At 40.7% G+C, this 22,749-nt stretch overlaps 1 protein-coding gene across 2 annotated transcripts in view; it reads left to right on the plus strand.

Moving 5' to 3' along the window:
• ALDH1A2 (aldehyde dehydrogenase 1 family member A2) overlaps nt 1–22,749 on the plus strand; it is a 96,155-nt gene that overhangs the window by 59,640 nt on the left and 13,766 nt on the right. For both annotated transcript variants that reach the window (XM_080649334.1, XM_080649335.1), the window contains exon 8: nt 21,827–21,929. In XM_080649334.1, the coding sequence (XP_080505460.1) occupies nt 21,827–21,929 (103 nt within the window). The remainder of the gene's footprint in view (nt 1–21,826; nt 21,930–22,749) is intronic.

The raw sequence follows: 22,749 nt of genomic DNA on the forward strand, positions 1-22,749 counted from the left end.
AGAGAATTATTATTCCTATTTCAACTAAGTCTAATGTGTTGAAAAGATTTGCTAAGGGCTAGATGCTTAGGAAAACTGCAGTCAATGAAGAGTGGGCAAGGCAACTGCAAAAGATTGGGGGGGGGGGAATATAAATCTAGATAGAGTGTGCACCTGGATTGCTTTGCAAATGTTTTTAAGTCCTCACTGCATTTTAAAGAAACTGAAATCAGAAATCTTAAACAATACTTTAAGGGTATAGTTTACTAAGAAAGGACAGGTGGACCCCTAGTTAAAGAAAAGTCCTTGGTCCTATGTCCAAAGATTGCAGAATAAGTGTACATATTTTTAAAACTAAAATGAAGTACTTAAAGTATCTTTCCTTATGCTTTAACCTTTTTCTCATTAACCAACCAATGGTCCTGGTTGAGTCAGTTGAGAGTCTTGGACTATATAAATAATTTTTAATAAAAATGAGTTCATAATATATAAAATGAGATATCAGACTTTATATGTCAGCCTCTATAGATCACCTTCATTCTTTTTTAAGAGCTGCAAGAATACTCTTGCATTAATGTATCATAGTTTAATACAGTGTAGCACTCATTCATGTACACTGATATTTTTTTTCACTTTTTTACACAGCCTATTACACATACCATTGAAATAAAAATTCTTTGAGATCTAAGACAAATATATATATATATATATATATATATATACTGTATATATTCTGTTTGATATGTTTTAGAAGTGGAATTGCAAAACAAAAGGATATTTATATGTTAACTTGCTTATCACCAAGAATGCATTAGAGTGATGGTTTTATTTTTGAGCTATATATTGTGTTAATCTATTTCTTGTAGAATTTACAAATATTCCCAGTTTGTTCGTTGCTTTTTAATAATAAAAAAAGAGTTGTCAAGCACAAGTTTTAAATTTGTATACAGTCATATCTTTCAATCTTTCTCTTAATGGCTTCTGGGCTTCCTGTCATCTTTAAAGAACCTCTTCAAGATTATACAAATGGCCCTTAACATTTTCTTTCAGTACCTTTATGGCTTTGTTTTTGTTTAAATCTTTAATCTGGTTGGAATTTATTTTCATAAATAATGAAAGAGGAGGTCTAAGTTTATTTTCTTTATAAGTGAGTGTTCAGTTCCTTCCACACCATTTATTAAACAATCCCTTTGCAGCTCATTTGAATAAAACATCAACGTTATATGATAAATTTTATATATTCATGTTTCTGTTTTGAGACTCAGAATTTTATCTGTCTATTCTTTCACTGGTACCAGATTGCTTTAATTACTAGATTATAAAAGATGTGTTGCAGTGTGGTAGGCAAGACACCCTGTTATATGGTTTTTCAAAACCTTTTGGCTATTCTTGCCCATTTTTTCAGGTAAAATTTCAAATCCATTTTCTAAGCACCTTTCCTTCTTCCCCAAAAATCTCTCATTGGAATTTTGACTGGTGTTACATTACCTGTTTATATTAAATTGAGGGTAAGTGCTTTCTCCACATGAGATTGACTTCTCATGTAGGAACATGGTGTAAATCTCTTATTTGTCCTGTCATGTTCATCACCAATGTCATCATAAAGGTCTTACATATTTCTTGATCAATTAATTCGTAGGCATTTAACTTTTTCTTCCAAAGATATTTTAATCCAAACACTGAGCACCTTTTTTTAAAACCACAATATCATGTATTGGAAACTTAGTTAAATGGGTGACCTAATCGTTTCAGCCAGACAAGATGTGGCGTAGTGAATCAGTAAGAACATAATGCTTGCTTCCAGGCTGCTTGGTTCAACTCTGTTTTGACATTTAAATTTTGTTTAACTTTTAAAAACACTTTATTGAATTATCATTTACATCCAATAAAAAGCACCCATATAAGTACCAAATGTACACACTCATGAAAGCATCACGCAGATCAAGATATAGAATTTTTCCATATCCTAAAAGATTTCTCATGCCTCCTTGTGGCTAACACCCCTGGTTCCAGGCAACTGCTGCTTCTTTTTATTCATTTGCCTAGTCTAGAATTTCATATCAATGGAATAATACAATATGTACTTTTCTGTGTCCATTTTTGGTTGTTGTTTAATATGTAATGAATTATTGATATGGTTGCATTTAGATATCCCATCATGATTTTTGTTTTCTACTTGTCCCATCTGGTGTTTTGTTTCTTTTTCCTTGTTTTCTACCTTCTCTTGGATGAATTGAGTACACTATCTTATCTTCTATTTTGGATTATTAGTTATGCCTCTTTTTAAAGTGCTTGCTTCAGCAATTACAATATACATCTTAACCAGAGCCTACCATTAAATAGTATTATGTTACTTCATACATCTATATAATAGAAGCCTAAGCGACCGTTACAGCGGAACGACCAGAACAACCAGTCGTTATGATGCACACTGACCACGAGGGGGCAGATGCTCAATTCAGGAGCTGCCCCCTGGTGGTCAATGCCCTCCCACAGAGGGAGTGCTGCTCAGCCAGAAGCTGGGCTCACAGCTGGTGAGTGCAGCAGTAGTGGTGGGAGCCTCTTCTGCCTCTGTGGCAGAGCTAAGGAGCAGTTGAGCCAAGCAGTAAGGAGCAGTGAGCAGGCAGGCGGTTAGGAGTGAGGGGTCCTGGACTGCGAGAGGGATGACCGACTGCCAGCTTAGGCGGACATCCCTGAAGAGGTCCCGGACTGTGAGAAGGCACAGGCTGGGCTGAGGCCCCCTCACTCCCCACAACCCCCACCCCCAGCAAGAAATTTCGTGCACTGGGCCTCTAGTAGTATAATAATTGTACAGGTAATGTAACAGAATTCTTCCATTTCTTGTCCTTTATGCTATTTTTGTCCTATAATTTACTACTACATATATTATACACCCTACAGAACCTTGCTACTCTTTTTGTTTAGTCAGCTTTTTGAAATTTTTAAAATGGGAAAACAAAATTATTTTACATTTATTTACATACTTGCCATTTCTGCCCCTCTCCTTTTTTTTAGTGTAGACCTAAGTTTTATTCTGATATAATTTTCTTCCTGTGTAAAGATCTTTAACATTTCTTATACTTCAGGTTTGTTATTGATGCATTTTCTCAGCTTTTGTTTGTCTGAAAGTGTTTTTATTTTTTATGATGTTTTTCTGAAAATAGAATTCTGATTTGACAGTTTTTATTTTCTTTGATTTTACTTCAACACTTTAAGTAAGTCATTCTGTGTGTTTTTTCTGACTTACACTGTTTCTAATGAAAAATTAGCAGTCATTCTTTGTTTTACTGTACATAATGTTTTTTCTCTGGCTGTTTTAAGATATTATATTTTTACTGGTTTTCAACAATTGAGATTCTGTAGATTTTTTTCCTTAATTGAGGTTCATTGAAAATTCTTGGATCTATGAGTTTATGGTTTTCATCAAATTTGGAAAACATTGACCTTTAAGTATATATATATATATATATACACACACACACACACACACACACACACACCCACAAGCTTTTTCATGTCTGTTACTTTTTGAAAGGATGCTAAACATTATGACCATTTCATTATTGAACAGTAGGTTTTGTTGTTACTCTTTAAACAGTGCTGAGCTCTTTTCCCCCTAATAGGTGGTTAAGCACAACTTGACCTTTTTGACACTTAATTTTAAGCTTTGTTAGGACTTTTACTAACATACAAAAATTCACTAAGATTACTAAGTTGAGGTCCTTCTGGGGTTTCTACTGAATGCTCCCAGTGTTCAAGGTCTTTTCCACTCTGGCTGGTCAGAACTCAGATGTCTCCCAGCCCTGTAGGAACTCTGGGTTTACTCAGCATGCAGATGACCTGGTCTTGGTTCTTTACCTAGTCTCACGGAGCCTCCCCTATGTGTTCCCTGCTTAGCATTCGGCCAAAGACTCAGGGGGACCGCCATGCACATTTCTGGACATAATTCTCTCCTTCCGGTACTAAGCTCTTCACATTTCAGCCACCTCAGCTTCTGAAAACTCTGATCTATTTCATCAATTCAGTGAGACCACCCGGTTCTACTTCAGTCTCCCCAGGCTACAATCTAGAAGGTGTTCTGGCAGAAAGGTCTTTCCTTATTTGTTTCTCTTATCTCGGAATCACAGTCCCATACTGCCTGACATCCCGTTTGAAGGAAGAAATTCATCTATATTCTAGTTGTTCACAGTGGGAGGGCAAGCCCAGTGCCAGTTACTCCACTATGGCCAGAAGCAGATGCCCCATTGCATTGTTTCATTACTTTTGATATTGTTCTTTGATTTCTTTATCTAGGTTTTAGGCAGATCACTTGTTCTCATGGTTTATCATCGACTCATTTTGGATATATTAGAGTCAGTGAGGCTACAGATTTATTTTCTTCAGTCGATATAATTTAAGTCTTAAAGAATATAACTCTAAAGGCAATTAGACTCAGAAAAGTTCTTAGTTTACTTAGTACAGAATATTTTAAAAGTACCTTAGTCCAATAATTAACTCATTTTTAATCTCTTTGGGTGAGTTAATTTGCTTATCAGTTTAATGTTATTTTTTAGCTTTAGTTTCAGAGATGAGAGTTTTTGGTCGTATAGGTAAATTTGGGTGGGGGGGGGGGGTAAGCAGTCTCTTTGGAGTTTATCCTATAGGCCTTCTCCTCACTACCTCAAGTAGTACATGCTGTGTAGTCAGCATGCATTATAAATATTTGTTACTACATGAAAGGGGGAAGACTGAATTTGAGAAGTGAATGCTAAATCTCAAAGCTAGAAGGTAATATATCAAATGGAGCACTCTCCTTCTTTCCTTCTTGCCACCAGAAGCTTAGGGTTTAATATCTTTTACTTTATAGCTATACAATCATGGACCAGCACTTCATTCTGTACAAAATTGGCTTAATAATAGTAAACACATGTATTTCTCAGGATTATGAGGATTAAATGCAATATGAGTTTTGTAAATTGTAAGCAGTTAAGCAAATGTTAGTTTGCAATACGACATCAGTATCCCCAAAAGGGCAAGGTTTCTGGGGGTTGGATGGCCTGTGAAGGCTTGAAGAGAAAGAGGGATTTAACATAGGTCTTACAGGATATGAATACATGGGGTGGTTTGGGGAAAGGAGCAGTGTCAGTAAACACTAGCGGCTGGAGAGTATAGGAGCTCTTAGAATAGAGTGGGCATTGGGAAGGGCTTGGGGAGAAAGGTGGTGAGGCAGATGAACTTGAAATTAAGAAGCTGAAAGTCAAGCCCTTGAAAAGCATTCTTGGTAAAAAAAAAATTGAGATCAAAGTGTAGAGACCTTCCCAACAAAGATATTACATGAAAACTATACACCAACATTCTTTATAAATTATAGATACAATATACTAGAAAACAGAGTTCAGTGACATATAAAAATGATTATACACCATGACCAAATGGGATTTATCCCAAGAATGTAATGTTGGTTTAACATCCAAAAATCAAGCAATGTAATACTCCATATTGATATATTAAAGGACAGAAATCACACAATCATCTCCATACACACAGAAAAAGAACACACCCTTTGACAAAATCTTAACACCACACAGAAACGTTTACAAAAATGTTATTCTTAATTGCCAGAAATCCACGTGTCCATCAAATGGTAGTTGGTAAGCAGATTGTGGTTTATCTGTATCCATTCAACGGGATACTATTCAGCCATGAAAACGGAATGAAGAACTCATACATACTACAACAGAGATGAATCTGAAAAACATGATGCTAAATGAAAGCAACCAGTCATAAAAGACCACATATTGTATGATCCTATTTATATGAAATGTCTAGAATAGGCAAATTTATAGAGAGAAAGTAGAATAGTAGTTACCTGGAAGCTGAAAGGAGGGCAGAATTGCAATGACTGCTAATGGGTATAGAGTTTATTTTTGAAGTGATGAAATGTTCTGGAGTTAGATGGCATCAATTGTGGCGGTTACATAGCTCTCTGAATGTACTGAAAATCATTGAATCATACACATTAAAAGGTGGCTTTTATGGTATGTGAATTACATCTCAGTAATGCTGTTAAAAATGTATGATTTTTTAAAAAGCATTTAAGGTTTTAATTGTGGTTATTAATAGCCAATATTGATTGAGCACCTCCTGTGTGCCAGGTACCCTCTAAATACTTTGCATATATCATCTCACTACATCTTCACAGGTGAGCAGTGTGGCTGGGAGAGGTTAAATTACCTGCCCATGGTCACTTACTAGTAAGTTGCAGCTCTGGGAGTCATAGCGAGACTGCTCCAAATCACAGTGCTGCGCTGCCTCTCTGGCTGAGGGGCTGTACAGCACCCATGGGAGGAGGGAGCCATTGAAAACAAGGGGTCTCTCTCAGTGGAACATGTTTTGTTCAAATCATGGTCACAAGTTTCTAATTCTGAAAGGTTGCTGTTCTAACTCCCCGCCCCCCTAACATTTACTTCAGCTTCTTTACCTCTTATTTGATATATTATGTTTCCATCTGACATTCTGGGATATAGGACCTGAAGTTTTAAACCTAACTTTCTTAAATCAATTCCACAAACATTTATTGAGCACTTAATAAATATCAAGTACTATGCTAGACCTTAGAGAACTTGTACGAGTCAGTCTGACCCAGGTGATTGAATGTTAGTTACTGTGAATATGTAACTAATATTGTGGGATGTGTATGGGAGTGTGGAGGAAGAGAATACTAGTTCTGCATCACTTTACTTAAAAATTTCCTGATTTCGAAGATGTTTTCAAAGATGAAGGATAGAACTACAATTACCTTGCTCAACATGCCTTTTAAATGTGTCTGTGCATAAAGGAGAAGTACTGCTAATTGAAGATATTTAAATTTAAATGAAAAGCTACTTCATGCAAAAATAATCTTTAAGACAAAGATAATTCTACATCTTAATTCTACAGTTGTTAAAATTCACAACTTGGAAAATGTAGGTTCATTTCCTTTTCTCTTTGGAGAAAATGAAATTGTAGAGGTGTGGGAACCAAAGTACCAAAAGGACTTGGAGGAACCCCAGCTAGGGACCCTTGTGAGTAGTGTGTTGCTTAATATTGGCAGATAATCAACAAATACTGGTACCGTTCAATTCTCAGAATCATTTCCCATGCCTGACATTAAGGACCAGCACTTTGAAAAAGCTCAATACATATTCGCCTGGAATGTAAAATGGGAGATTAGGTTTCACTGTTGCCTTCCAGTAACAAATGCAGTTTTCTTTTTCTTTTCATTTCAGGCAGCTCTACTTTTAGCAGGCATTTGAATTCCAGAGCTGTAGATTTGATACTGATTCAGTGTGTAACTTTAAAAGTTTCCTCTGGAAGTGAAAAGCCTTATAGAGGATGGAAAATAAAAGCCCTAAGGACCTAAATTATGACAGATGGGACATATTGAGGCGTTAGTGTGTGTCTGATTTCCTAGTGCCCCGGACACTTGGTGGATTGAGCCAATGCTGGACACCAGATGTTCAGTGATTGCTAAACACATAATCCCAGTGTTCTAGTGAAAGCATTTAATATTTAAGAAACACCGAAGTGTGCAGAAATTAGGTTTGCCTCTATACCTATGTCTCATAAATTATCTTTCTAATCCTCAAATGATGTGACTCTCACCTATATTCAGACCCAATTAATTTTCAGCAACAAAATTATCCAGTGGCTTATCATAAGCAAAGGTAATAACTACACTGAGTAGTTAATAATTAATCTAATGATCAACGGACACCTCATAGAATTTAAAATGATTAGGAAGTTAAGAACTTTAATGTAGTTCAGCGTGAATTAATGTTTTTCAATCCTTTAGAGTCTGTTAAAGGAAAATAGAGTACTCCTCATTCCTTCACTGAAATGAAAGCTTGAAAGAATGCTTCATCATACCATACTTTTCTAAACACACACACACACACACACACACACACACACACACACACACACACAACAAAAACCCAAACACACAAAACCAAAAAGAAAAGCAACAACAAAAACTAGAGGAAATTGTCACTTTTTCAATAAGAAATTCCAAACACAGTCTTCAAATCATAAAAGCAATCAAGATGAAATAAGATATCATATCCGTATCAGAAAACTAGACATAATTTAAATCTCTATAATGATTGTGTGAAGTTGTTCACAGTATGTTTTTTTAAAAATTTCCACCCCTCAGATTTCCATCCATAGATAAATAGTGATTGTACCTAATTCATGGGTTTTGAGGCTGAAATAAGCTAGATTATCTAAGGTGTTTAAACAGGGCGTGGTTCTTAGAAAAGTGTCAATAAATATTAGTTGTCATTGTTTTCTGTTTATTTTTAAATGAAATTCATAGAGCAATTTATGTTTAGGAAAGTGTGAAATAATAATAGAAGGGGGCTGGGTTCATCTGACCTTGGATCAAATCCCACCTCTCCTGCTGTGGGACCCTGACAAATTATTTAATTTTTCTGATTTCTCATTTCTTCAGCTATTAAAAGGCACCATGAATAACTCCTTAAAGGCTTACTTGTGGATTAGTGGAGGTAATATATTTGAAAGTTCCAGTTCTATTGCTTGGCACATTGTAAAAACTCAGTAAATATTAGTTGAATTTGAAACTTCCATTTGTAAAGAATATGCCTATCAAAAACTAATTCCTGCTCGCCTCTGGCAGTTTTACTTTCCTTTTGTTTGTTTTATAGCTTTTATAAATATTTTACAAATATTTTTGTCTTCTAATAAATGTTTGGGCTTTTCTGTTTTTGTATTTGCTCTTCTGTTTCACTTTTTGGAAGATTGCCCAGGTGCTTGCTTGGATAAACTGATTTTGAATCTTTTTTTTTTTTTTTTAAGTGGTTGAGTGTGCTGGATTTAGAGATAGTGCTGAAAGAAGACACTTGGTACCTATTAAGGAATCGCTTATGATTTTGCTATGGCCTAGTCCAGGGGCCACTCCTTCAATTAAGTTTGCCAGAACTGAATTCTGGTGTGGGAACAGAATCCTTTGCAGTAAAGTGTAATGCAGTTACCATTGTTTTTCAGTTGTCCTTCAAGGACTACCTCACATACAGTGATAAAGAGGGGGTGGAGTCAGGGGAAGATAGGGGCTTATTTAAATGCAGATTCCTGAGCACCACTCGAGATCTTCTCAGAACACTTGGAAATGGGGCCCAGGAATTCTCATTTTAACAAGGTTTCCTCATGATTGTTATGTTCATTAACATATACAGTTTAAGTAGCTGGGTCATACTCCAGAACATGTTCCCAGGCCCATATAAGAAAAATAAATACAGCTCCGAGTTTGTTCATCTGTGCTAAAATAAAATGTCGTGTAAACTGACAGGCACCACTCATATTGTATGCTATGTCTGTAGTTCCCTCTCCAGCAATAACCTCTCTCCCAAGCACCTGAAGGAAAAAAGAAAGTAGTTCAAAATCAGTTTAGCAAAGCAAGGACATGGTCCAAAGCAGTCCCTATAATATTCAGGGGTGGGCAAACTTTTTGACTCGAGGGCCACAATGGGTTCTTAAACTGGACCGGAGGGCCGGAACAAAAGCATGGATGGAGTGTTTGTGTGAACTAATATAAATTCAAAGTAAACATCATTACATAAAAGGGTACGGTCTTTTTTTTTTTAATTTCAATAGTTTTATTCATTTCAAACATTTTAACAAGAAGAATGTAAACACTAATTATTATAATTTGAAACTTTAAAAAATGGAGGAATCATAGCACAATAACATACCTTATATTGAAGATGGCAAAGGCAAAATAAAATTGCCTAACAAAGGAAAGGTACAAAAGCCTTTCAAATTAAACTTAAATATAATAAAATAATTTAAAACTAAAACAAATAGAAAAGAACAAAATGTGTAAACAGTAAATTAAACATTTTCTTTACTGCAACTTCCAAATTATGCCCGGGACGTAGATGTAGATGGCAATGTAGACTGGGTTGAAAGGTTTTTGGTCTTTAAAACATCAACTTCAGTGGGAACAGTGTTGTTGGTCTCCTTTTTAGCTAATGCTCTGATACTGTGTTCTCAGGGGCGTGTCTCCCTACATCACCACAATAACGTGTCTACGCATTCCCAGGGTGATGTCGGGGGACGCGTCCGCGGGCATTACAAGGAGCCTCTGGAAGATTGAGAGGTTGTTCCTTCTACTGAATGGGCAGATATAAACCCGCCCACTCAGAAGAAGGAGCTGTGGCCGTGTTTCCCGACGTTGCCATGTTAACACTGCTGCTGGTGAAGGAGCGGAAGGGAGAGCAAGAGAACCCTCCGCTCTTTCGGCTCCGCGGGCCGGATAGAACAGCCGAATGGGCCGGATCCGGCCCGCGGGCCGTAGTTTGCCCACGGCTGCCCTATATCCTTAAATTACTCAACAAAGACACAACAAAAAAATGCCCATATTTTATTAGAAGTTTACAAATGTTTCCAAAAGTGCATACATACTATGGAACTACACAGTGCTGATGATCTGGGAGAAAGCCGACTGAATGCAGGAGAATTTAACTAATTGCCATGTGAGCAGTTCTGCTTCGATTGCATTTCTCTGATAGAGGCTCTAACTCACACAGTGCAGTTGTAAAGTGCTAAGACTTTATACATGACACCTCGTCAACAAGCAGTATAGCAACTCCGTTGCCTTTTTTTAGTCCGTGTGTAGTTAATTACACTTTCTCTCTTTCCTGCTCCCCCCCCCCTTGCCCCCCCCCCCCGCCCCCACCCGGCACTGGAGCACCTGGAGAGCCTGGAAGGGCAGGAATGAGCTCACTAGCTACAAAAGAGAGATGGCTTTGATTATCTGAGAACTAAGATTCCAGTTTTATCCAATTGATATCCTCCTGTGTGCCAGGCAATGGTGAAGATATCCTTAAATCATTCCTTACTTTACAAATGAAGCAACTTAGGGTTCCACCCAGCATGTGAGCATAAATCGGATTCCTGGTAAATAGAATTGAGTTCTTCATGAATTATTCCTCCCTCTCTTCTCTGTTTCCTTTGTGCTCCAGTCCTGTTCCCCAGAGGGTCCCACAGGTTTAGCACAGATCTAATGCCATCATCGGTACCCTTATGCACAGAGGCTGAGCAACGGAGCCCAGGGATTCAGCTGACGAATTGGTAGGAAATTGTATCTTCCAGGTTTAACTGGTTGGATTTCCTTCCCATCAGCAATTTTTGTTCACTTACTCTTATCTGCATAAAAGCACTATTCCTAAAACAAGGTCTAATGTTTACTTCTGCCATAACTATTGGTTTCTGAAAAATGAACCACCATTTCCCTCTCCAACTCGCTTTCTTCCTTAAGACCATCAATATAAAAGATTTTTCACCTGTAGTAACCTAACTGATCCATTTGATTTTTTATTTACCAATATGAAAGTAATCAAACAAGTGAGTGAACACTAATATTTCATTTAGAATATTTTGCTGAAATAGCTCATTTATAATTATTAGTCCTCCTTTGAGCTCCAGACTTCCATGTCTAACTGTGGAGTGGACATCTCTGCCTGGATGAAAACTCCTTAAGGTAATGGACAAGTTGATTCATGACCTTGCCCTTGCACCTTCCCCTGCTCTCTAGCCTTCCCTGAGTGCTTGCCAACCACTTTCACAGTTCTGTGACTGCAAATGCCATTTCTTTTGCCAGAAATGCCCTCCCTTCCCACCTACCTAGTGAGTCCTCAGCTCAATGATTTGTTGTACCTTCTGTGCAGATAAATGAGAACTGACCCACTTCTATATTGAGTACAATGCTTCATTCTTGTTCAGATTCGTAATCTCAGATGTTGTCTCCTTTTAGTTCCAATTGTAATTTCTTTTATTGGCCTCTGATCTGTTCTTTATTTTCACTACCTTTTGTTTTTCTTTGTTTTCTTTTTTTTCTCTTTGCTTGTTCTCTTTCACTTTCAGCTCTAATTATTTTAAAATTTAATTAATTTATTCAGTTATTTTATTTATACAATTATTTTAAGATTCACTCATGTTGTTGCGTGTATTAATACTTCATTTCTTTTTATTGCTAAATAATTTGTTTATGGACAATAGTAATTTCCTATTGATGGACATTTAGGACATTCAGGTTGTTTGCAGGTTAGGACTACTACAAATAAAAGCTCCCAAGAATATTTCATGTGCAAGTTTGTGTGTGTGTGTATGTGTGTATTTCCTTTTCTTTTGGGTAAATACTTAGGAATGAAATGTGAAATGGCTGGATCATATTAGGTTAAGAAATGGCTAAACTGTTTTCCAAAGTGGTGTACAGCTTACATTCATAGCAGCAATGTAAAAGACTTCCAACTCCTTCATATCCTTGCCAGCATTTGGTATGGTCAGTCTTTTTAATTTAAGCCATTCTAATAGGTGTATAATGTTATCTCACTGTAGCTTTATCTATATCTATATACACTGAGTGCCCAGATTATGATGATCTCTGAACGTATAATAATCTGGCCACTCAGTGTATTTGTATCTCAAATGGGTACCAAAAGTATTCTAGACTTTTGCTGCTGGTCAACCACCTATTTTCCCTGAGCTTTCTATCAGCCAGTGCAAAGGGGAAAACTGATCAGGTGCACGATTTATAGTATCTTTAATATCAAATAAATGAGATACTCAAGAGAAGTACACTGAGTGGCCAGATTATTATGATCTCTGAACACATAATAATCTGGCCACTCAGTGTATATAAAAGCCAAGTGACCAGAATGATTGGTCACTATGACACACACTGCAGCCAGCCAACTGGCCCAATTGGGGGTGGGGCCAGCCAGCCAACCTCTTGCAGCCCCTCCCCCAGCTGGCCCGGCCCTGATGGGCCCCGATCGGGGCAGGCTGGCCGGACCCCATCCATGCATGAATTTGTGCACAGGGCCTCTAGTATATATATATATATAAAAGCCTAAACGGCCATTCGACCATTTGACCATTCTACCGGTAGCTATGACGTGCACTGACCACCAGGGGGCAGATGCTCAACACAGGCATGGAAACATGGAACAGACTGATGAATCTCAGAGGGAAGAAAGGAGGGAGGGGAGCAGGAAGAGATTAACCAAAGATCTTATATGCATACTAGAGGCCCAGTGCACAGATTCGTGCACCAGTGGGGTCCCTCGGCCTGGCCTACGGGGATTGGGCTGAAACTGGCAGTCCAACATCCCCCAAAGGGTCCCGGGTTGCGAGAGGGCACAGGCCAGACCAAGGGACCCCACTGGTGCATGAATCTATGCACCAGGCTTCTAGTATAACATAACATAGGAATTTCTTTTTTTTTTTAATCTATTGTTGAAAGTATTACATAGGTCTCCTTTTTCCCCTACCCACCCCCTTCAGCCCATCCTGCCCCTGCCCCAGGCCCTCACCACCCCACTGTTTGTGTCCATGGGTTATGCATATATGCACACAAGGTCTTTATTTGATTACCTCCCACCCACCCTCCCTCTCCCGCCTTCCCTCTGAGATTTCACACTCTCTTCCATGCTTCCATTTCTCTGGATCCACTCTGTTCATCAGTTTATTTTGTTAATTAGAGTGAGATCATGTGATACCTATCTTTCTCTCACTGACTTATTCATAGGAATTGTTTTTATCTTCGTAGGAAGAACAGTAAGACCTAAATATGCAATTTTCAAAGATGCAGATATTAAATGAGGGAACAGAGAGGAAAGAAATAGAAGAGAAAATTTGAGAATGCAGTGGAAGGTGGCCCTGTGAAGTGTTTTGCTATTAGGACTACTCGCAGTGCAGTGGCTTATAGCAGTGTGAATAGAGGAAATTTCAGCTACATTTTCCTGACAGAGTCTATTGATATTTCTCTCTAGGGAGAGGCTTACATTCACTTTGATGGGAACCAATGCTGTGGCCTCTGGAGAATCTCTTAGTTTCCTCTCTGGGATGATATCATTGACAGACAATAGAGAGCCTGAGGGAGAAGCATTTGTCTAGAATATAAAAGCCAACTTATAATCTATCTAATAATAGGGTAATATGCAAATTGGTCAGGATGCCATCACAGTAATGACCGATCAGCAGGCTGCGTGCACAGCGGGTGGGCAGGACTTGCAGCGTTGGGGACACGATGACGGCTGCCCAGGGCTGGCCTGGGGCTCTGGCAAGCTGCTGAGCAGGACTAAGCTGTCAGTAGGACATCTCCTGAGGGCTCCCGGACTGTGAGAAGGGGCAGGCCCAGCTGAGGGACACCCCTAGTGCACGAATTTTGTGCACCGGGCCTCTAGTTATCCCTATTAATGGTGGCAGGTGGAGAATTTTCATAGGCAAACCAAATGATCACATAATCCTCAAACCCCTTTTCAGCTTATATTACTTACTTTTGTATCCATTTATCCTTTTCCAATTTTGTAGGCTACATGGAAAATTGTATAGATGCTTTCAGAGGGCATGTGTCACTTAAATATGGATTTGAACGTGGCTCCTGTTATGGTAACCCCAGGGAGAGGGACCTATTGGTACATCACCAAATGCCTATCAGTCAGCAACAAGATGCTCACTTCAGATGGCTGCTTCCCATTTACTTCAGCAAAGGCCTCTAAAAAGCAAACAAAGTCACTCAGATTAAAGATGGAATTAAATTCTATTTATGCAGCTAAATACATAGGCAATACATGTAAATATTTAAGAAGCGAATATGAAAGGGCTCTAACAAACACAGAGTCAATAAACAGCCTCAGTGAAGGACAGGGAAACAGTTTGCGTTTTGCTTTGTGCGGTGTTTTCTTTATTCACTTAGATTAACAAACCATGATTTCATCATTAGTCAACAAGATAGTAGAGAGACCATCAAAGCGAACTACAGGAGAGTCCAGATTGATTCGTGCCAAGCAAATGTTTGTAGCTAACAGCTGTATTATCACTGATTCCAACTTACGCAGCCGGGGTTCCCCTTTCATTTCCTAAGTGAGATGAATGTCATGTTGCATGATACGGACACCCTCTCTGCTGCTTGAGTAATGGATCGGGTCAGCTCTCTTCTGTGCAGCCTCTGCCTCTTTGCAGGTGGGGAAGCAGCGAGCTCCAGTTTTAGCTATTTTTTAAAAAACAATGAAGGGCCTCTCTCTAAGGTTGTATGAGTCCACTGGTGAATATCCAGCGTTTGCATCAAATATGCCAGTTTGATGTGTCAAAACCATTGGATGGACATGTTTTAAATGATTAGCTTTCTCCCTTTTCTCCTTCGATGATGTAATCTAAACTTGAGTACTGAAGAGTGAGAAAAGGGATGCTGTAGTCTCTGCCTGCTAGCTGATTCTGTGACTGGATGCAGGATTCTCTCCTCAGCTCTCAGGCTGAGCATGAACAGGGTCCTAAGATGCCCACCCTGTAGTTTGCCTAGTTAGTGGGACTAACGTGAAGTAACCTTGACTTGAGTATATCAGGCTGCTTCCTATCTAAGTGACCAAAAAATCAAAATCTTGATTTAAAAAAAAAAATTATCTGACAGAGGAAGGGACAGTCATGTAACAAAAGAATGGCTAAGTGTGCCAGGCAGTTGATCTAGTCTATTCGTTAGCTGTGGGTAGTGTGTTTAGCTATGAGAATTCTACTCATGGCAGAGGGGATCTAATCCCAGGAGAACATCTGGAGAGGAGAAGCAGGAACCACAGAGAGCAGCTATTGTGGAGCAAAAGGCTTGGTGTGGGCCTTTGGAGTCCACTCATGGCTCTGCCATTCTGGGTGCCTGTCAGCAAGTCGCTTCTTGACCTCTCTGAGTTGTGGTTTGTTTGTTTGTTTCAGCTCTAAAATGGAGCAATAATTCTTGCCTCACAGGGTTGTCATGAGGATTATATAAAGTAACGTTTGTGAGAACAAGCAGTACACCATAGGTGCTCAATAAATGATCATGTTAAAAAATTAGAAACTAGGACCAACAATGAAAGGTTAGAGTCAGTAGGAGAGAAATGTCCTTAAAGAGTCTTTAATCTCATGGTTCTGAACCCCAGCAACACATTGACATGCTCTTGAGATTGAAGAAAAATACCCAACGCATGCCTGTGTGCCCCATTCTGGACAAAGATCAGACTCTCTGAAAGCAGAGCCCAGACATAGAAAAGATTTTTAGTGCGGGGACTCCAATGTGGAGTGGAGTCAGGACCACAAATATCTGCCCTTCATGAAAGATGCAGAAATTTAAGCCAAAGGTAAGTGAGAAGAGAAAAGCTACAACTCATGCTGCTGGCTGTGGCAAAGATAAGCCTTGGAAGTAGGTGTCCTGTGTCCCAGCCTCTCACTTCTGTTTATCTAAAGACGGCATGTTCTCTGATTTTCAGAGACCTCAAGAGCAGCTGTCATGTCTGGCCCATTGGCTCATCTCATGTTGAAAAGTGTGTGTGTGTGTGTGTGTGTGGTCCCTCTGCCCACACGTTCATCCTAGTGGGGAAGACAGCTATTAAATGAAAATGGTGTGAGTTATGTGGGACCAGCCAGTGGAACGTGGACACCTAAACCCGGGGGAGGTGGGTGTGGAAAGCTAGTGTTTCTGGCGAGGTGACAGGTGGTAGGCCTGAAGAACTCGGTGTATCAAGTAAACGGGGGAGGAAAGGATTTCAGATGAAGCAGCTTACACGGAGACAGGCACCTTCTGGGAAGGGCAGGTGGTTTCATGTGGCGGAGTGATGGGGCTGTGGTGGTGGGAATGGTGGGAAAGAGGCTGCACATGTCGTTAGTGGCTTTATTGGTTTTCATAATGTGAATTTCACAAATGAAGTTTTGAAATTGCTGTTACCACTTAAATTGATATTTAGATGCCTCAGTCCTGTTACTCTCAGGTAGAAATCAAACAGATTGATTTAGCCTGTTATTTCTGAATATTTCACAGAGACAAGAAATATCCAATAACACACATTTTTGGCATTTCTATTCCCATCCTAGTTAGAACCAGTGAGCACAATAAAACTAAGAAAGGAGGTTTAAGAAATGAAAACATATTGCTGAAAGCAGGCATCTTCAACCAGTTTATTGAGCTCTTGACTAGAGGATTTTTTATTCTTAAAAAGGGTGGGGTATCTCTGAGAAGGAATTCACCCTAATATGCACAAGTAATTAATCAAGAAAAAGAAATACCTTTGAGAAGAAACCCATCCCGATATGGGTAATTAATAAAAAGAAAAAGTTCACCCAACTTTAGGAACTCTGTTCAGGGAGAAGCAGCCTTGAATAAAGGGCAGGGAGAGCCATCGCGTTCTCTTTTATCCTGTGTAACAAATTACTTTCCGTGCAAAATGCCAAGTCGCATTTCCTACCCTGTGCATTGCTGTGAACATGATTCTGGCACATTGTGGCTTGTCCAGCGATGCTCCTGATATCAATCTGGAGGACTATTCAAAACCAGGATGGGAGTCAGAGTTGATCTGTGCCAACATTCCTGCTGAGAATTAACCCAGTTCCATTATGTGTGGGGGAGCCCGGGTGCCCTGCCCTTGCCTGTTTGGGGTACATGGATACAGCTGAGAGACGCTGCAGGGAGTGTGAAGTTAGGAAACCACACGATAGGAACACGGTCACTTTTCCATAATAAGCTCTATGTGAAAAATGAAAAAAAGGTCAGATTTTTCTCCCATTCAGTGCAGCCGCAGTGCTTCCATGAAAAACTACCTCTGCTCCACAGGTTGGAGGGATGCAGAAGAATGGGGGACAGACTCCGAACGAGCAGGGCTGCAGGGGCCCTCTGGGTCTTTGCTTAACTTCCAACAACCCGGAGACCGAAGGGACAGATTAACTGCTTGGCTCGTGCCTTCATTTGTCAGGTGAAGAAACGGAGGCCCAGGGGGCTGAAGTGGCTTTCCCAAACTGAAGGTGACTTAGGGGCCAAGCCAGAGTTTGTAGTACGTGGGTCTTCCAACTGCTCTGGGCCAAACTGTAGTCCACAAACCTGAGCATGGTTATAATCAGCCAGGTCGTCAGAGATAGGGCAGGAAGTATACGAAGAGTATATTGTGATAGCTTTGCTGATTGGGGATAAAAGATAACGATGAACTCAAATTTTGGTCTCTATGCCTTTATCCAGTTTAATCTATCTTCCCATACTGTATGTTTCCCAAACTATATGTTTATCTGTTTCACCGCACAGATTGCCGTTTGATCAGAATAGGGCTTGGTTTTCTGGTCCGTCCCTATTGACTTAACCACTCAGAAGACCTGAGCGTCCTTGCAGCCTCATCTATCCCACCACGTTCTTCCACCTTCTGATCACGTATGAAAGGGTTCAGTATGACCAGTGTAGCACCTATCCCCAAGGACGCTTATTTATTACTTTTCCATCTTAGGTGGCCTAGTGGATCCAAGGCCTTGGTTTGATGTCAGTATTTCATTTGTTCTTAGACTTTCTAACCCCCTAGATTTTAATTTGGGAAACCTTTGCATGGTATTTGTGTAAGTAATAGTTTAGGTTGGTTTGCATAAGACCTATCATGTTTTGTAAGCAGACACAGAGTCAGTTCTCACTTGAACTTACTGTTTTTAAACATTACTCTTTCCTATTAAGAATCCCCTGCTTTGAGTTGCATCTGTTCTCCTTCCATGGCCTCTTCCCCCTCGTGGTAATGATAATGAGGCGTGCCTCCTGTTTGGGGTCACTTAACCTCTCTCGCTCCACTGGCAGGGAGGATTCATGAGTAGCAATATATTCTCCAAAGAGTCTGACCTGGAAACTGAGCATGTCATGGGAAGGCACATGATACTTGATCCCATAATTAATGAAGGTTATTGCATCCTGGCCATTCTATGGGAAAGGGCCAGAGAGGTCTGACTCTGGCTTACAACGAAGTGCTGCAGAACCATATTTCATCTGTTCAGATCTAATATTAAGTCACACTCAGATTTTCCTTTAAGTGGACTGCAAAACTGCACTTATTGAGCACCTGCTAGGTTTACATGGGAGATCTCTTAGCTGGGAGTTCCTTGTTGCTAGGGACTGTGCCCAACATTGCACCTGACATACAGGAGGAGGGCCAGAAATATGTGTCTGAATGAAGGAGATGGGTATCCTATTCTGCGGCCACTCCAGATGGAAGTGGTTCTTTCCTCGCCTAATACATCCAGTTCTTTCCTGAGGCTGGGCTACAACTTGACCTTCTTCCAAAGATGAAAAGGAGACATTCATTATTCATCTGAGATTTGCCTTGTAGTGTTTAGCATGAATTTGGTTTCTAAGGAAAGGCTAGCAAAGCATTGACACAGGAAAAATTATGCTTAGGTATTCTTCACTGATGACCATAGACTGAGCAAGATTTTGTGTAGTTACTGTAGCCATGAAATTAATCATAGTGGCAAAAAAATACATACATATCAACCCACAGAGGGTTTGAGGAAGGTCAGGGAGTAGGGCTAACAGAACATAATGCCCGCTAGGCCAACACTCTCTTTACCAACTCCAAATACTTATTTAATGTCTGACACTGTATAAAATCCATGATTTTTGGCTTTTGCTTATTTTTAAAAATGTCTATCTGAAGGCAGAATATTTAAGATCATCATTTGTGTCTACGAAAGGTGAAATTTCTACTCACTTTGAAATCAGTTTGGAGTTTGAGGATGAGATTTAGGGGAGGAGGAGATACACATTAGCTGCTCAGTATGCACAGAAAGGCAGGCAGCCAGGGCAGAGTGTTGGGGGAAGAGAGGGAAGGAGAGGGCGAGAGCCACACTTGTGCTCTGGATCCAGCCTTCATAGAGTCCAACAGGTTCTGCCGGAGCCAGTTGGGTAACCAGGTAACATCCATTGATGTCTAATTCTTGAGTTTTCTCACCTTTGAAATGAGTTAGTACCTACTTTTTAGGGGCTTTGAGAGTCTTAAATGAGTGAATGCGTGTAAATGTGTAACATTAACTCAATAAATGTTAGTTTTTTAATACAACGAGTCACGACATTCATGACTGCAGTGATGATTTCCTCTGAGAAAGCACTAGTCTATCTTTCTGGACTTTGAAATGAGTCCCCATCAATTAATATGGTTTCTTCAGGGCAGAGAGAGCCACACACACTGAAATCCCTCAGAACAGGCAGCTGTAGACACAGCCTCCTGGGGATGCCCCTGATGCTGCTACCCAGCTGCCTGTGGGTGCTGCTTCCCTCTCCTGCGAGGCCTCAGGCCTCTGTCATGGTTCCCACCCGCTGATGGTCCCTGGAACAGAGGGCCGATCCTCCTTTCCTTCATGTACTCGTCTTTTCTTCTTGAAAGAGACAGAGTATGTCTGCCTGAGAACGGAGCCTTTGTTAGCCCGTCTTCATGGGGAGTTTACCTTGTCGCAGAAGAGACAAGCTGGCAAGGCAGGGAAGGAGCAATGTGGCTGGTGGGCTGACGTGTGCCCATTCATCTTTAGGGTCAGATGTAGGCGTTTCTCAACCCCTTGTTAACTAACATTGTTCCACGAACAAAGAGACTCTAATTTTACCTTTTTCAGAGACATCTCTGTTTGTTCCCCAAGGTTGGGTTTCCTCAGAAGAAGAGTGTATGTTCTAAAACTTTTGCCATGAGGTGGAGTTATACCACAACCACAAAGCATTTAAGCCAGCTAATCCAGAGGAGGAGGGGATGGTGGGGGAGGTCCCCAGACCTTCCACAGCATTCCCAAAACAGTGGATGTCCATGGACAGGCTGGAGATGCAGGACGAGACCTGCTGTGAATGGTCTGGGGCCCTCCCGCACCATCACCTCCTTCTCTGCACTAGAGGTGGAGGGAGAGGGGCCCTGGCTCCCCACGCCTGCACATGGGTTCTCAGGCCCAGATATTTTACATCACTTAATCCTCAGACAACTAAATTCTGAGGCAGATACTGTGCTATTTTTTTCCATTGATTTTTTTTGGAAAAAATAATCTTTATTGTTGAAAGTATGATAGATGTCCCCTTCCCCCCTCCCATCCCCCCATTGACCCCTTCTAACTCAGCCCCGCCTGCCGACCCAGGCCTTCACCACCCTGTTGTCTGTGTCCATGCATGCATACAAGTTCTTTGGTTGATCTCTTCCCACCCACCCACCGGATACTGTTTTTAGCTTCATTTACAGAGGAGGGAACCCCGAGGCTCAGAGAAGCTAAATAAATTTTCCAAGATCAAACAATAAGTGATAGAATCAGTAAAAGAAACTCAGGCCCCAGAGCCTCTGCTCTTAGCCGTGACTCAACACTGCTCGAGGAATTACTATTCCTGCTTGAGGATCTTCACAAGTGGCTGGAGGAATCCAACATAAATTCAGCATTTCTCTTCTCCAGGCTTTCAAAATACTTAATTTTTGGTGGATCCAGGCACAGGTAGCATTTCTCATCTCAACTAGAGCAAACTGCCTACATGGTGGCTCAGTGCTTTCCATAAAGTGACCTCTGCCCTCCAGGAGAGCGGCGCCGTTACTGGTCAGGTTCTCCAGAAGACCCTGAGGTGGAGTTTGGCATGCAGGCTGTTTATCAGGTTTCCCTGCTGAAGGGGAGTGGACACAGGGGAAGCCAAGCTGCAGTGCAGGCCTGACGTCCTCAGCCAACCATAGGTGGCCTGGCTGAGCATATATGGTCTTGCGGAGTTGGCCTGCGGTGGGCTGAGAGAGCAGGCCTGTATACCCCAGCCCTCAGTGGATGGATGAGGGATGCCCTCCCCTGGGCATCCCTATGGGCAAAAGAGCTCTTTCTAGCTGAGGCAGATTCTGAAGGAGCTGACAGCTTCCTAGTCGCCGAGGCACTAACTTGTATCTTGTCCACACAAGTTGACCCCAGGAGCTGTTCCTGTGTCATCAGTGGGTGGGTTTGCTTTGCAGGGTCCATTTCTGCTGCCTGCCACTGTTGCCCGGAGCTGGCTCAGGCCACTGACTATCTCAATGCACAGTGTGCAAAACCTCTCTCCATTTCCTTTCAGGTTGGAAAGCTTATCCAAGAAGCAGCTGGAAGAAGTAATTTGAAGCGAGTAACTCTGGAACTTGGAGGGAAAAGTCCCAATATTATTTTTGCAGATGCTGATTGTAAGTCAACCACAGGCCTCATATGTGTTCCGGCACATGCCCTTCAGTGATCTCTCCTATCTCCCTTAAAACACACACAAAAAACTTCAGTGTTGACAGTATTACAAATGTCCCCCTTTTTTCCCTCCATTGCCCCCCTCCACCCGGTTCCTGCCCTGCCCCAGGCCTTCACCACCACTGTATGATCTGTGTTCATAGGTAATGCATATATGCATATAAGTTCCCTGTTAATCTCACCCCCACCCCTACCCTCATCCCCGCTTCCCTCTGAGATTCATCAGTTTGTTCCATGTGTCCATGCTTCTGTTTGCATTTTATTCATCAGTTTATTTTGTTCAATTACTTTGATTTTTGGATTCAATTGCTGATAGGTGTGTATTTATTGCCATTTTATTGTTCATAATCTTGATCATTTTTTTTCCTTCCTTTTCTTCATCTTCTTCTTAAGTAATACCCTTCAACATTTCATGTAATACTGTGATGAACTCCTTTAGCTCTTGACAGGACACTGAGAAAAAGATCTTTAATGCTAAGGGGCACTCAAGAAGAATCTGGACTCTTCCTTCGAGGGGAAAACAGTTTAATATAGGAAAAGAGCACTTATCAATGTGGAACTGAATAGGATTTGTTTTCTAGACACTAATAAGCCATTTTGACCTTGTGATGTGTAGAATAGGGTGGAAGGGGTGAAGGCTCGGTCAGCGCTATATACTAGAAAGACCAATGTGCTGCGATCTGAACACCTGAAATATAACCTCCCTGCCTAGTTTCAAGAAGTCTGAAACTTCTCAAGTGTGCCTGGTGGCTTTGTAGGTCATTT

The sequence above is a fragment of the Plecotus auritus genome (assembly GCF_963455305.1).
Source record: "Plecotus auritus genome assembly, chromosome: 1".
NCBI classification, from domain to species: Eukaryota; Metazoa; Chordata; class Mammalia; order Chiroptera; family Vespertilionidae; genus Plecotus; species Plecotus auritus.